This window comes from Fringilla coelebs, assembly GCF_963513975.1.
Source record: "Fringilla coelebs genome assembly, chromosome: Z".
NCBI lineage: Eukaryota > Metazoa > Chordata > Aves > Passeriformes > Fringillidae > Fringilla > Fringilla coelebs.
The window spans coordinates 41291810-41308361 of NC_140031.1; the positions used below are offsets into that span (position 1 = coordinate 41291810).

The window sequence follows — 16552 nt, forward strand, 5'->3', positions numbered from 1 at the left end:
AGTGACAGGGACAAAAACATGGCTGGACCCACGAATGGAGTACTGAGCGGCACACATGCTCCTCCTTTCTGGACAGTTGTGAGGCTGTGTGGCTCCCAGGGATGTAGAAAAGCCTCTGTATGCTCATGTGTGGCCAGGCAGGACCTGCTGGCCCATCGTGTCGGCAGGGCACTGTCGCGGTGCGGTGGCGCTGCTGCCGTCCCGGACCGCGCTGCTTCTAGGCACGATGTGTGTAACCTTTGCATCATCAGAGGATATGCTGAGCTGGGCAAATTGGCTGTGCTGACAGAGCTGCTCAAAATAGCCACTTTCCCCTGGAGGCACAGTTTGTGAAATATAGTCTGGGAAATTCAGTATTTCTGTCAAGCAGTTTCATTTTGTGCCTCCTCGGCATCAGCTTTAATTTCCAAAACATGCAGCTAAGTGGCTGCTAAGTTATTAAAGCTACAGCTAGGACAGTAGTAAAAAAATTAGGATATCTATTTTGGTGTATGTTTAGTGCCTTAAATTCATACACCCAAATCTTGTCACATTTTTCCAGGATATTTAGAAATCTAAAATGGACGTAGGGAGCAGGTCCATTTTGGATTTGAAGACACCTAGGAGGGTTATGCAGCAGAGTTTTACTGAAATGACATGCAATATTCAATGACAAAAAGACACTTTCTCTTATGATATCACAGTGAAAACTTTCCAGGACATGGCTACAGGAAGGTTAGAGCATGGAATAAGAAGCATTATATATGAAAAAAAAAATTTAAACTGGAATATGGTGAGACTTGGGTAAGCAAAGTCGTTTTGTGAGACTCTCAAGCAAAGTCATTTTGGTGGATACTACTTTGGCATATCTGTTCCTATTTCCTTGCTACTCCCAGCCTAGTAAAAGAAAATTTTAAGAACTCCACTAAATTCAGTGCCATACTGATCTGAGTTGAATTCAGCATTTAATTGCTCACCTTAGCTCTCAGCTCCCATTCAGACCTAGAAATATCAAATAATAACTATCTTTAGTAAAATTAATCACAAGCATTTGGTTCACTAATATCTTCTGGATGACATTAGTGAACCAAATCCAGAATTTGGCTTCTGGATGTCTCAGAATCAAGTGTATTTTTACTTAGGTCCATGATTAGTTTAAGGACTCTCAATAATTTTCAGTTTTGAGATTACTCAAAATCAAACTTACAAGTTGCAATTTCACCATATTTAAAAGCAGAAAGTACAAGAAAGTTAGTTCAGAATTTTAACATGATGGTCCTGCTGAATATATTCTAAGTGAATTCTTCAGTCAATTTGATTGTGGTCTGACAAATTTTTAAACGTAGCAAATTCTTAGAACCAAATGTAACTTTAAGTACACTGTGGGGTAGGCAGGTACTTAACCTAGACTTACCCTGCTGAGTTTTTAAGAATCAAGTCTGAAGATTTAATTTGAGAGACTGGTGCTAGAGAAGACCTTGGATTGCTGAAGGCTAAATCTTGACTCTGGCACAAGCATTGCATTTACAGGAACTGTGTCTATTGAATTTGACTCATAATAAGATTCATAGAATGGGAAAATAACTTTATATAATGCTTAAATGTGAAGAGTACAAACATCCCTTAAAGCATTTCCCAGTACCAAAAGTCAAGGGCATTGCTGCCAGAAATGTGTCTTTATTGTATGTGTATTTTTTAAACTTGGTATTTAGAGAAAAACAGTGTATTTCCAATACCTATCACTTGCTGAAGGCCAAAATGAAGTTATGCTTTGGCAAGTAAATGCAAGTGACATCATTTCCAAAACTGACCACTGAGTTCAGATAGTTTTCACTGCTTATAAGAAGAAAAGATTTTTCAGATATGTCTTTGAACAGTCATGTACATTTTGTATTAAGCCTATTAAATACAAGTTATTTGAACTTGTCTAATCAGTATGCAACATCTCGTTTGAGACTGTTAGTTCAAGGACACCTAGATCTTCACCATAAGCAGAGAACGACTTATAAATAACCTTAGCACTGAAATTAAAAAATTGAAGTTACAGTATACTGTTACAATACCATTAGAAAAAATCAAAGCAAACACCTCGTACACATAGAGATCACACCAAATCATTGCTAAAGTAAGATACAAATGTTTTGAATAGCATCATATAAGAATTCAAACTTGACGTCAGAAAGATAAAATCCTTTTGATATCAGTGACAGTGAATAATGTTTTTAAAAAACATTTTATGCTAAATTTCTGAGTTGGAATACTAGCTACTGAATTCAGATTTCTTCCATGGTTAACTAGCATAATCCATCTGTAATCCCCATAGTTGTGCTTCTTAGGTAAAATCAGAAATAAGGTTTGTAATATTAAATTTCTCAAGAAATTGAGATTGCTGAATTCTATTTTTTTATCTGAACAATCACACTTGTTATTTTTCTTTTGGTAAAAACACATGGCACAGAAGATAGTTTTATACTGTCAACAGACTGACTTGAAAAATATAAATATATACTGTATTTATATATATAATGTGTATATACACTATCAACATTCACATTAGAGAATCTGAACAATTTTGTTTAAATTACTTTTAAGAAAAGCTTCTGATGTGATTTCATGTCACATAAAGCATTGAAAATGTTCAAGTGGACCATATGAAATGGGGCTTCTTAAACTTAAATAAAACATACTTGTGAAATGTATGTGGGGTTTTTTTAAATGTACATTTTGCTTTCAGATCTGCAATTTCTACCAGTCATAGCTTGCAAGTTGCAATAACTAAAAGAGTTATCTGGAGTCAGTGTTTTCTTTCAGCAGGCTGTTGCAGGCAGAGTTCACTCACTGAAGAAACTATAGGCAAATTATTCTCAAGGTGATAGTTGATGAGATGACTTATGCTGTCAAAGACACGATCTTTTGTACGAACCTTCAAAAAAAGGATGAAGAAGATAGATTAAAGAGTAAGGTACTTTTCCCCTTAGCTTAACACTAAAATTATCTAAGAATAAATTGACAAAATCATATTTTAGAAACTGGTCCCTCTTCCATCAAAATTGGTGGCAATTTGGCACTTATCCAGTGTGGCTTCTGTTTTCTCTCTCACTCCCCCTGTTTTCACCAAATAGATATTTTGCATGCAATTCCATGGACCAGCCTACTCTTATTACTTTTCCTGTATAGGTCTGCTTGAAAACATCTGTTCATGATTTTGTTTCACTGTAAGTCAGATTTTTCTTCTTCAAAGGACCACCTACTTCTTTGAGATGTTTGTAACTTTTTAATTAGAAAGAGCTATCATGCCAGATATGTCAGAAAACAGCTGCTTTGTACACCTTAGCATTTTTGTGCTTTTCTTCTTCTGCTAGTCAAAAATTCCCTTCCTAGAAAGTGATCCACCCACCATATGTTCTTAGCTTGGGTTTGTCCTATGCTGCACAATACATCCCTGTGCCTTTGGAACTGAAACAGGGCAGGAAAAATCATTTATCTAGCCCACATGCCAGCTCTCTGTAGCAGCATCCTGCTGGTATACAATATTCCACCCATGATAGGAGGAAACTGATATTGCAGGATAAAACAGTCATAATTATCAGAACCCAAAAACTAATCTATATTACAAAGCAATCCCTAATTATTTAGCCACATGTTCACAAACACATTTCCTTCCAATGCTGCAAATGAGTTAGGCATACAACTGCTACAGGCAGAGCACAGATCCACCTCAAACAAGCATCTTGCACTAAAACTTTGTGCAGGGCCGGCTCTACACTGCCTCAAGCAAGAACCTGTGAGCACTGCTCTGAGTAAGAAATGTTGTCTATTTTCCTTGATCTCTTCTCAGGAGGAGAGAAAAAGTTGTGTTAAAAGTTTCAAAAGTCATCTTATGCTGAGGTGGACACCTCTCCTGAAATAATTCAGTTTCAACATTAAGTTCTGTAAAAATTGATAACTTTGATGGCATATGGTGCTTTCTGGTCAGTCTACACATAGTTATATCACTGAAGGAAACCAAAAAGCTGTCCCAATTTCTGAAGCATTCTGCTTTGTGCTTTGAAATGTCACTGTCTCTAAAATTAAACTATATTTTCAAAATGAAAAATGTCTTTTAAAAAGCACTAACTTTACTTATCTGTATTCTGAGATGTTCTTACCATAGGTTAGACACTCTACCATCACCAGAGGTCTAATTCTAAATGTAGAAAAATCCTGCACTCCTCCATTTTAAGCATCCATTATCTGAATGAGGGATATCTTTTTCCTTCTCTTACTTTTTTGTTAGCTGGATGAGAGCAGAAGCAACTGGATAGGTAACTCCGCTCTGAGAACACACCCTTAAGACCTGTTATGTGTCACTGGGTACTGTGTGTGAAATTAATTTTCAGGCAACATTTGTGTGAATCAGTCTTCAAGACCAATCCCGCTGAGACCATGCAGATGAAATGCAGGCCACCGGCACGCCGCGGCGGCTGGCCACGGACTGGCATGTTATTGATGATTCTCCACTTTGACAAGTGCAAATAGGGCTGCTCAGAAGCTGTGTCAAGATCCCACAAATCGTACAGACAGCACAGCTGTCCGTAACTAACCACAGTGGCATAAAATCACTGTTCTGGAACAGTGCCTCCTGAGCCAGGCGTCTCAGAGCCATTCGGGCCATGGTGATACAAGCAGGCTGAGGGAAGGATCGGTGCAGATAACAAGCAGGTGCCTAGCCAAGGAGGTCAGCAAATTAGAGATGCACTAGAGGCAGAGCAGCAAAGATGGGGGAGCCCCTCCAACTGGTACAGGAAAAAAATGCCCTGGAAGTCATCACAGGACCTGAGTATTCCATGCCAGTCAGCACTGCAGCAGAGCTCCCAGTGGGACACAGCATTCCTGCCCTTGCCAGGTCACACAGCAGTGTTTCCCATACAGTAGCCTGTAACAGCTATTTGTGGGTTCATGCGGAAAAGAAAATTAGGCCACCTTGTTGCAGGAGTCAACAAGGTAGCCTAATTTTTGCAAAAGCCTCTGTCCTGGGCTGGTGTACCCATCAAACCCAAGACTAGGCAGCTGGCACCTCAAAAGTGTGAAATCATTCTTTGACAGGCCTCATGTGGCAAATGTAACTAATTGCAACAAGCACCACGGACACTCCCCACCACTGCAGTATGGACTCTGCAGGACTGATGTATTCTGCCACAGCTTTCTCAGCTCAACCAACAAACCAACTCCTTTACGGGAGTTTCTCACTCACCGTGGGGCTGCTTATCTAAAGCTGTCCTTTATAGATGAAAAGGAGTTGCCTACTTGCAGCTACCAGAAGCCAAGAATAAAATTCATGACAATGACTTCAATCTCTCTGAAGACATTATGCCTCCTCAGAAGCAGGACAATACAGCTACAGAAAACTGGAGCTCCATTGCCCCCTCCATCCTGCTTTAGGGACAGTCCCTTCATCAGCTGAGGAACTCTTATTGCAGCAAAGGAATGGAACAGGCTTGCCCCGGTTCTCTCCTGGGCATACATGCAGGAAAACAGAGAGGGCCTGGTCCATATCCCAGGTAACAGAGATGCCAAGCAAGCTAGCCAAACCTCCTTCCTTTAGCAAGAATGTTGAAGTGGCTTAGCTGCACTTTTGACCAAGACTGTACAGCAGTGGTCAAAGTGTGAACTTGCTTGGGAATCAGGTCCCTAAGGCTCCCTGCAATGTGCAGAAATCATGTGCTAGGTCTTCTGCTAGGCGTCAGGGAGAGAATTAGAGATGTGATGGCATATCAGAGATATGAGATGGTGCTTATGGTAAAGTGTGAATAAGCTGTAAAGAAGCTTAAAGGCATTTAGAGAAAATGAGTAGAGTCAGAACCTCCTCTATTAGTGAGGAGTCAGTGCTTACAGTTCCCTCTGGGTCCACCAAAAGAAGATGCTTGGCTTGTCCTTTGTGCATGCCTGTCAGCACATATGAGCCAGGATTCGTGGTACTCTTCCTCACAAGGAAATCTCCACATTTCTTTAACAGCTGTTCTGCTTCTTTCCTGCTCATCTCTCCTTGATACCATGGCTCTGTACTCAGGTCCTCAGCTTCAGTCCGGACAGCTACTCTGGATAAAGGAGGACTGGTGCATCCCGTGGAGGTGGATTTCTTCAACATTGCCTCAGATGTTTGATTCTTGAGAGCATCTTCAAATGGTTCTTGTTATGAAAATAGAAACAAAAGCAGGAACATTCAGAGGTAAATCATGTAGCCAAATGGTGATTTTCTGGTCATTTTAAACTGGATTTGTTTTGCATTACAACCACTTCTCTTTATGAAAAAAACAAGGGAAGATACACTAACAGACTTACTGATTTATATAACATATTAAGACTGAGGAGTATAATGTGTTTAAAATGTATATTATGCACAGAATGATACTGATAAAAATCAGGCTGAACCTTGGCAGGATTTTTTGAAAGGTACTGGTTTATTTCAGTAGTGGCTATTGTCAACAGCTGTATTTATACAATCTGGTAGCAGGCAAATCTTTCCTTCAGTCTTTCTAGGTATGTCAGACAGTTTAATTTCAAATAAATTGCATAATAGGGGTACCTAATGTCATTATACTCATATCTGGTCTCTGTTCAAACAAGTTATTCATTTAAAAATTACCCATTACTGAGTCTCCAGCCCAAGGCTATGTCTAGTAGGAAACATTCACCCTCACCACTCAGCCTACTCCTAGCTTCCATCCAGGAAAAGAACTTCACAAAACAGACACCAGTTAACACATTTAACACCATTTGCCTAGTTAAAACCAGCCTTGGGGAAACATATTTTAAACCTCAGCTGAGTCCTGAATTCAGCGCAACTGTGGAGTTGAGTAGAAAGAAGTGTCATTATGGATCCCAACAGTCTTACAGAAATAGCAAAAAGGATGCACAGGGTGCTTTGTTACATGTTGTACTGACCTCTTGGAAGCTATTTGCTATTACAAGACCTTCATCTGGCCCACCAGTACATATCAAAAAGAAATGTTGTTCTGTACCCCTAGGCTTACAAAAGGACATCTGGAGAACAGCACAGTGAAGTGATACGCCAGCTCTAAACAGAATGTTCAGATGCAAGGAGTACAAAGCCCTGTTTGGATGGGGCCATAGAGAGGCTAGTTTAGGTCAAATAAATAGGAAAAACATTGTGCTGTCACCATTTATTGATATCTCAGCCAGCTAGTAAAAGTAGCTTCTAAATGTCTTCACTATACCGCAGTCTGCACAGAGTCCAACATATGTTTATCTCAACAAACCACCATCTTAGGGCTAATTGGCACATTTTCTAATACTACTTTTCTCTGATGTTCCAATGGCTGGTAACAGCTAACATCCCTGATTTCAAACAGCAGATTTTTCTCCTTTCAGATCTATATTCACAGATAGATACTCTCTCAGCTTTCTTCCCTCCTTCTTTCTTTCAGTTGAAGATCTCACTAAGCTGTGGAAATAGAGCCATATCTCAGCAAAAACATGCCAGGAAAATGAGTTTTTTCTTACACTAAGATAACAGCAATGTAGATATTTTATTTTACAAATAATTTTTAGGCACCAATTGCTTTGTCTCACTGCCTTTTAATTATGTGAACTGAATTAAATAAAGCATGGATAAGCAAATTATTTGAGGTAGGAAGAGTATAAAAAAAAGACATTTTTCTGTGCATCAAATGCTTTCACTATTTTTTCACCTTATATATTTTCTCAAGGCTGAAAACAATATGTATTAGTAGCACCAGTACCAAACTATGTCTGGTGATTAAGCTGCAGTTTTGCAGCCACGATGATGATGCTGATCTAGGAAAAGCTGCCTTCAAAGTTGGAAGAGATAGGACAGTAGGCCTATCTATCCAGAGTAAGAGGTAAGTCAGTACTTTAATTTCCATGCTACATTTCTTGTAGCACAAAGCTTTTCATATATGCATTGACTTCCTCATAACATACTCACAGGACAGGCTGAAGACAACTCTCCACCCATCCATACCTTCACCCTCCTTTACCTTCCCATATGGCAAGCTTCCTGATGAATTTTTCTTCTGACATAATTGCCAGTGATGTTAAGGATAACATGGACTGCAACTAACCTTAACTCAGATGTTATACATCTAGTTCCAAGTCTTCAGCCACTCTTATTTTAGTTCAGTCCAATATAAAACCACGATGGATATTAAAATTCACTATAATTACACCAGGAACACGAAATTTCAAAAACTTTTTTTTTCTTTTAATACAGAACTAATGCATAAACATATTTTACAGGAAGTGAATAGGAAGGGAACTCACTCATGTCAAACAGATCCTTTCCTGGGCTGCTTGCTTCAGCATCATCTGCCATTCCACTGAAGGCACTTTCAGCATCTGCCTGAAGTGCCAATAGATCTTCTCTATTTATATGCTGGGTGTTTACATATATTGGCAGCTCTCCTGTTGGTGCTACTTCTGATTTCTCTTCTGACATACTACAAATATCCAGAGATCCTAGAAAAGTCAAGACATTTTTGGGAAATCGACAGTACGGTATTGACCAATTATCAGCACACCACATCACCACAGGTTTAAAATTCCCTGGACTGGGAGATATAAAGTCAATAATTGTTGGATCTAGTAGGAAAAGTGTTAATTAATGGATTCAGAACAATGTTTCAATGAGGGTATGGTGGGACTATTTCCCAGGCGGAAAAGAAAGCTTTGTAAATAAAGATTGTAAATTTCAAAAATTATATTCTGCTGGGGAGTCATGAGAGGAGGACAAGGTATAAAATCTTCAAATGTGTATAGATTAACAATAGGAATATATTCTGCCCTTTGAACAAAAGTGTCCCTAGAAACACAGTAAAGTTAGCACATAAAGCTGGATGGGGTGAAATCTTTATATGTGTTTTGAAATTACTTGAAATTCAAAAACAACAAAAGGAACATTATGCACTATTTGGTATTTGTTAAGTAGAGAACATTGCTACACATTTTGAATTAAACTTTTCACTTTAGGCTTGTCATTCAAAAATTCTATTTTGCATACCCTAGTGGGTCACATTTTCAGAACAGATCATGCAGGAGACCCTTAAATATCATGGGGTTTTAAGATATAGAAAGTTAGAAAGCTGAAAATTGAGGTAATTCTATTTATGAACTGCTCTGCAGAAGAAAATATTTCATGAAGGTGTGCATTTAATAATTTATCCAGAGGTAATTATTAAATGCTTTTCACTGGTATCAACACTAAAACTCAGACAAAAGTTCTCTTCTTTGCCTTAAGGCTTTGAGGCACCAGACTTTTACATGCTTTGCCCTTCAAGACCACCTGCAGTATTACAGCTAAAAGTAGCAAAACTCACCTTGTTTAACAGGCCCGTGATGCCATTCTTCACTGAATTTTTCTCCTAAGTGATGGCTCTGATAATAAATTTGCTCTCCTCCCATTCCTGATGCGGACTAGAATGGACACATGTGCAAGGAATTTTTAAATTGCCTTTAAAATGCTCAGACACATTACAAGTGGCCCTGCCAATTTCCTTGGACGTATTTTGTGTACCCTCATTCTTACTTTCCAATTAATCAAAATTTCAGAATATATATATCCCAAGTGCATTTGTTTAAGAGTAAGATATTACCAGTGACCTTCAGGTGTTCTTCCCTGGTTTCTGCTTTTAGTGACCCCCTATGATACCAAATGACGCATCATTTCTTTAGTTTGTACTCAGGTAGCGAGTCTTGTCAAGCTGTTACTGGGAAAAGGGTTCCAGAAGACAGCCCCAGCACTCTTCACACCATAAGCTGAAAGATTCACACTGGTACCAGGGGATGTGCTTGGGCACTGAGGGGAGAATGTTAGCTCCAGACAGGACCCCTCTGGATTTAAGCAAAGTTGCGCTGGATCTGAAAACACCTCTAAGGGGGCTACATTGATACTGCAGTCAAACTTTCAACAGGAGTGCTGGTAGAAGCATTCGAGCTGACCTTAGTTCAACATGAGGTGGAAAACCCGCCTAGGAACCTGGCTGAATACTGATCACTCCCAAGTCATTAACATAATGAACTGTTAGTAGTGGCTGCACTAGATTGTTTAAATGATTCTGCAATAAATCATTCCCAGTTAATGTGCACTATTTGATACTCTCTGAAGCAGACATGGTTTCTGCAAATGTAGTAGCCCCCAGTGAATTTCTGTTCCTTGAACCCAGTTAATCTTTTAATACCATGAGGATTTCAGCTCCTTTAATTTGTTATGAACCTGCCTAATGTGTTGCCCCCTCAATCTGCAACGGCCATTCATATGGAAACTGGCCACAGAGGAAGGGCTATGAATTATAGACAGACCCAAGGTATCCACCATAAAACACATGCCTTTTAAAAATTTTGGATCAATCAGCAGGAGAGTAGAAATGAAATTATACTCACCTGAGGTGCGTCTGCAGCAGTAGGAAGCCTTGTTTTGAGCCTGGCATCTAGGAATCCACCAGGGGGAGGTATTTTATTTGGGATGTTGTTGTAATAGGGATGCTCTGTTGCCTCGTTATCTTCCTCCGTCCATGGGTCCTCAAAACTCTGCATTCTGTAAGAAAGAGAGTGCTTTCTTTTGCCTCTCACTTGTAAAGCACTTACAGACATTTTCAGCAGGTTAAGACTGCCTGTCAGGGGATCACTACTGCATATTGTAGGGACACTCCAGCTACCACTGCAAGTCAGGAAGCAATGATGGATCATGCATCAAATCTTCTCTGTTTATACAAACTGACATAAACCTTCTTTGCAATGGACCAAATTCTTCATGCTGAGAAGAGTGTGTTTGAACTTGACTTTAAAGACCATTATAAACTGCATTAACAAATAACTTTATCTAACCTTAAAATAGTACTTGTAATATTATGACTTGATTGACTGACTAGGCTCTAAATCTTTGTCTTTAGTTATGACTGCTCTATCACCAATGTAATTCTGCAAAAATCTCACAAAGTCAAGAGATGCGATATAGCATGCTTCCAGATTAGGATAGTAGCATTGCATATTCCCTATATACCTGTTTTTGCTCTGATATAAGAGATTACAGAGGGTAAAAGTTCACTAGGGTTTCTATTAATATTAGTAAGCACATAGCAATCAGTGTCTCTAAAGAAAACAAAATGCTGTATCCCAGCCTTTTGAACATATACAAGGAGAGTTTTTATCCTCCAGATATCAGTGCAGTCAAACCTCCCTGCAATACATCACATTCCTAGAAACATTACCCTAATATGAGAAATACTGAAACATCATTAGTCATTTTGGAATCCCAGCAGTCTGACCTACTCCATCTAAGCTGACACAGCTGCTGTGACAGTAATGAGGAAATGGCACAAATAACAACCATTCTTGGCCATCCATCTCTGCCTACTAACTACAGTACAAAACATCACTGTGAAATCCATATTTAACCTATCTTAAACTGGACTTCTTCCATGTTGATTAGGTAAACACTGTTTCACTAATACAGCAGAAATAGTTTTTAAGTATTCAAGTCCTGTCTGTGCCCAGCAACATTGTCCACATTTTATCAAGTAAATTGAAAGCTAAAGAAGATCCTTTAGCTGCCTTCTGCAATTGCACTCACCTATCAGATAAAGTAGGTGTCTTAGAAGGGCATTGCAAGTACTGCTTGAATCGAAGCTCGAATGCTTGCCCTATGGTGCTGATGACATCCTGGGCCAGGCCATCACAGCACTCCAGTATATGACAAGCTAAGTGAAAAAGATTGACACATGCAAATCACTGTTTATGTCATGGTGGGATTGCAATGACCTATGACAAAACACCTACATGTCAAGCTTAGTTGGTCGATTAGTGATGTACACATTTTAATAAAACCCAATTCTGATACTGTGAATTTCAAGCAATCACAACTTTTTAAAGGTTACATAAAATTGGACTGATGTGTAACTGCAATAGACAAGGTCACTAATCTGCTCCGCTATTTTAACAGGTCCACAAACAGAAAAAAACCTCACAAAATTTCACTTATTATCTGACTGCAATAGATTATGTAAGAATTCTAAGCTTTAAATTACACAAATATTAATAGATGGTAATAACAATAAAAGCTTTTTTTGTTTTCCTCAGTTTAATTACTTCACTTTTACATCTAATCACCCCAAGTTCACAAGCTGCTTTCTTTTCCCAAATTACAGTCTGAGGGAGAAGCAGTCTGCAGATACTTCCTCGATAATGAGCCCTGATCTTATTCCAGGAATACAGAGGTTGGTACCTTTTCCTGGTTGTTTGCATGGAGACACTCCCAGCAAACTGCAGGGCTTCTGTGGAGTGCAGAGCCAATAACCTGATTAGCTCCAGCACTTCCCCATGTACAACTTATATGAACCCACTGTGGCAGTAAAGGGGGAGGATAGCAACACAAGGTCTCTTCCTATAAAGACTGAGAAGTCTTTATCAGCTGTCTGAGCAGATATATCTGTCCTGGTTTTAAATCAGAGAATGGACTGGAGGTCTCATCATATGTGAAAACATAAACAGGTGAACTCATGAAGTTCCCACAACTCAACACTGCAGGAACATACATGGGTGCTAAGAGGTAGAAGCTCAAGATCTCAATGAACAACATCCCAGTGATATCCAGAGAAGCCCAGGCAAGTTAATTTTCCATACTCAGAATTGGACAAGCATGTTGTCTACTGGCTATAGCCTGGACTGGATTTCAAACTGGTTCTTTTCAAAGTCCTGCCACAGGAAAGTGGGTTCTTGCTCAAAGCTACTGATTTGTTCACCCCGACTGCTTTAATAACCTGAATATAAACTCCTCAACTGAAAAACTGCATTTTAGTACATGCCCAGTGTCCAACTCACTGGAACCAAGTGCATTGGATGCCAGCGTTCTACAAATAAGGGTTAATTGTGACATTTAGCTGAAGTAATACAGGGAGACTAAGTAGGTGTAGATGGATAGACTTCTGGAGAGGCCAGAAAAAAGGCCAAGAAACCTGCAGTCACTAGTATGGACTGTCTGCTGTTTCTTCCTCAGCAGCAGCAGCAGCACCACCTCATTCAGCATGAGATGGCACCAGTGACAGTGCCAAACAGAATACAGTGATGTTTTCTTCTCACCTTAGAGCATCTGCTGTGCCAACCAGCAAGCTGAAATGCCTCATCCATGGAAACTGCCCCTAGCTACGTGTTGAAAGTGGATTCAGCAGACAAAAACAGGACCTCCATGTGTCCAAAGACAGAGGCAGATATCCCTGCCTAGCAGTGAGGCATTTGGTTTTTTATGCCCTCTGCAACACTGCTATTGGCATTGAACAACCAGCCCCCATGGAAGGTGCACATTTATCTCTGAAAACGTGGACCAAAAGTAGTTAGGCCAAACAAAGCTAAAATGTTTGCACTCTGTAACTAGAGTGCAAATTTAAGGAGGCGATATTGCTCACTGCTAAACCTTTCTGGAGCTGAAATGAAGCATGAGTCATTAAGTAGTTTCAGTAGGTGACATAATGAGTAACCTGTTTCCTTGGATACGTGAATGGACTTTCAGCAGGTAGGAGATACGCTTCTTGTAAAAGGATGAGAAGGTTTGGCTCACACAGAGATGATTTCTCGTGAATGTTACAGCAGAAAATAGACAGCCTTGAGCTTGCTAGATCCAGAATGCAAAGCACGAAGATAGCTTTTCCATCCTTGTGAAGAAATGAGTCTAATATGCAAGCATTGGTGGTAGGGAAGCATCAGTAACAGCAGCAGTAACATTTTTGCTAGATACAGATGTAAAGACAAATCCCCTTTTAAAGTAATTTGCAGACAACACAAAGAGTGATAGAATGGCAAGTCATGGAAAAGAGGGCAATTCAGGTCCCTTGGTAAATCAGACCCTTTTAAAGAATGTGTTTTAATACAGGTGACATACAAAGTCGATGATCTGCAAGCCACTGATGTATACAGATGAGTGAGGAAACCACCCATAGGAAAGGCATAATGCAGAAGGCTTAAAGATCACAGCGTGAAAGAATTTCACATGAGGTAACAGTGCTTCACTGCAGCAAAAAGGGCTTAGAAGGAACCAGCTGACAAAGAGGACAAGAGGAAGAAAAAATAGGAAGGTGCATTCTGTGCTATAGTAACAGCCCCTGTTATGCAGATATCATATACCTTTTTAAAAGAGCTGCAGAAAAATGAAGGAAAGAGGTACAGAAATTTTCTGAAGGATGGAGGATGTGCATTGCAGCTGGAATGCTACACAGTCAATCTTTTTATAAAGAAAACAAAGAAATTACTTGACCTGAATACACCAAAGGAAGACAAAAATGTCAGGTGCTCAGATGACTTCTCAGTCTAGGATAGCCTAGCTCAACAAGGAACAGTCACGGGAAGCTAAGGATGTAAGATAGAAGGAACATAGTACAGGAAGAACGTGGTGCAGAAGGAACGTGACAGAACACAGAGCACAGGGCTCCTCCAAACCCTACAGAACAAATATCTGGTCTACAGTGCTAGTCCCTACACTGACTGAGATCTCTCAGAGCAGCTAAATCAGTCTTGGATTTAGCAGAAGGCTACTACTAAAGCAGGCAGGTTGGAGAGCAGCTCTGCACCATGCATTCCATAGTCTGAAACTGGAGCCTCTCCAACAGGATATTGTAATGGAACAAGCATTGCAAAGAACTGCACTATTCCCTACCTCCCATTTCCTTTAAGTTTTCTAGGTATTTCACTTACATTCAGTATATTAGTATGCCTATTAGTGCAGGTATTATTTATGAGCTAATATCCTCACGTCTGGCCATCTCTGCACATGGATGCAGCAGATTCTTCAGGTATCATTAAAGATGACTACATATGGAAGCTACTGGGTCAGTTGTGCAGATGGTAACATGGGCAGCTGAGGGTTTGCAGGAATAGCATTTTGTAGTTAAAGTGTATGAATTCTCCAGAAACCCTGTTGGAAGTACTTAATGTCTTTTTTTTTTTTTTTTTTTTGGAGGTAGTCTGTTCTTCTCTCTCCATGATCTATGAATAGTTAATAGATTCTCAGGTACATTACAAAGTACTTTGTATGTTGCATTAAGACCTAGTGAACACAATCAACAAGCGGGTCCCTGTCCATGACTGATTGTTACTAAAGCAAAACAACCTTGAATAAAACTTTACTGAGAAAGAGAATTACAGCAAGCTGGCTGTAAAGCTAGTTATTTGATAAAGAATCTGATTTGCCAGGAACGTTTAGGCCTGTACTGGGAAGTCCTAACAGATACAGCCTCATCAGGTTACTTAATGAGAAGACTGTTTAGCTCTTGCACAGTGATTGGGCGTAGGTAAGACTTGGCTGTTGCCTAGATGCTTACACAGTCAAGTAAGGCAAGTGCTTGATTTAAGAGATGAAGAGAATCAAAGTAATATTTGGGTATGAACTAGCAGCAAGACCTATTTTTTCCAAGCTTGAGAAACAAACTGCTGCTTCTTATTCCTACACAATCTTTCTATGGCTCTGTCAAAGGCCATCCTTTGACTGGGCTACATTCTACATTCATGATTTTCAGGGGAGGAAGGTGGGGGGAGGGGGGGTTTATCTGACCTTAACCATGAATAACTACTCTTTCTCAAAGGAAAAACAGACATCAAATAGTTATTTATAACTTACCTCTACGATTAACAGGATCCTTAGCTACATATGCAATATAGTCTGAAGTATCCTGTCAAAAAATTAAGATATCTACAATGAATGCAAAAGCATATTTGCACTGATCACAGCAAAAGATCACAGTCCAGAGTATGTACAGTCCTTTGGGCAGAGCCCCAAATGAATATTTTGCTCTACAGATACATACTACCTCATATAAAAGTTTATGGCCTTTGGGACTCATTACACCACTTTTCCTTTTTACAGAATGGGATCTAATCCAGCAGAACTTTAAAATCCCTTCTATCAATCAAACAAACTCAGTAGGATTTGGCCCAGGCCTCATTTAGGAAGGAAGAGAATTACGAGTCCTTATCTTCAAACTACCTAGAGATTTTGGTTCATAAAATGAATAATCAGCTGGTTCTGTGGCAGAAAGAGTGGCAGTGACAGCACTGCTCCTCAGAAATACTGAGCAATGGCATTTATTCGTGTGTGACAAGCAGGAGTTTACTTTACAGACTACAGTGCCATATGGCACAGAGGTGCTCAGCCACTGCTTGGCTCTGACCAGCAGTATCCCTGCACACCCTCCCCAGCCCTTGGGCTGCTCCCTGCCACACCTGTTGCTACATGCCTGGTGGATTTTCTGGCAAGGGCACACAGACATCTTCTTGCAGGATTTTTTCTTCTTCTCCTGCCACCCCTATGCGCCTGTGTGCAAGTGGTGCAGACTTCTATTATTATGCAGATTAAACAGAAAGGCCTGGGTTTCTGGGAAACACTTAGGCCTGCTGGAATATCTGAAAAATGCCATGTTGTCTTGATGCAATCAGGAAGTCCTGGTTAGATCTGGTATTTCCTAACATGCCTAGCTAGTCAGGTAGGCTAAACCCAAGGGATATACAGGATGCATTACAGCTGGCTGTGTACCCGAAGTCTTTTCAGGCGACTGATCCAAGATCATTGCCAATT

At 39.9% G+C, this 16552-nt stretch overlaps 1 protein-coding gene across 1 annotated transcript in view; it reads right to left on the minus strand.

The window, feature by feature from the left end:
* Positions 1 to 2773: 2773 nt before the first annotated feature.
* Positions 2774 to 16552, minus strand: part of SHC3 (SHC adaptor protein 3) — a gene marked incomplete at its 3' end in the record, with an annotated part of 51586 nt that continues 37807 nt past the window's right edge. Inside the window, exons 6-12 of the mRNA XM_084225392.1 lie at positions 15599 to 15650; positions 11567 to 11693; positions 10378 to 10531; positions 9315 to 9411; positions 8263 to 8457; positions 5852 to 6147; positions 2774 to 2902 (exon numbers count right to left, since the gene is read on the minus strand). Of these exons, the coding sequence (XP_084081518.1) occupies positions 2774 to 2902; positions 5852 to 6147; positions 8263 to 8457; positions 9315 to 9411; positions 10378 to 10531; positions 11567 to 11693; positions 15599 to 15650 (1050 nt within the window). The remainder of the gene's footprint in view (positions 2903 to 5851; positions 6148 to 8262; positions 8458 to 9314; positions 9412 to 10377; positions 10532 to 11566; positions 11694 to 15598; positions 15651 to 16552) is intronic.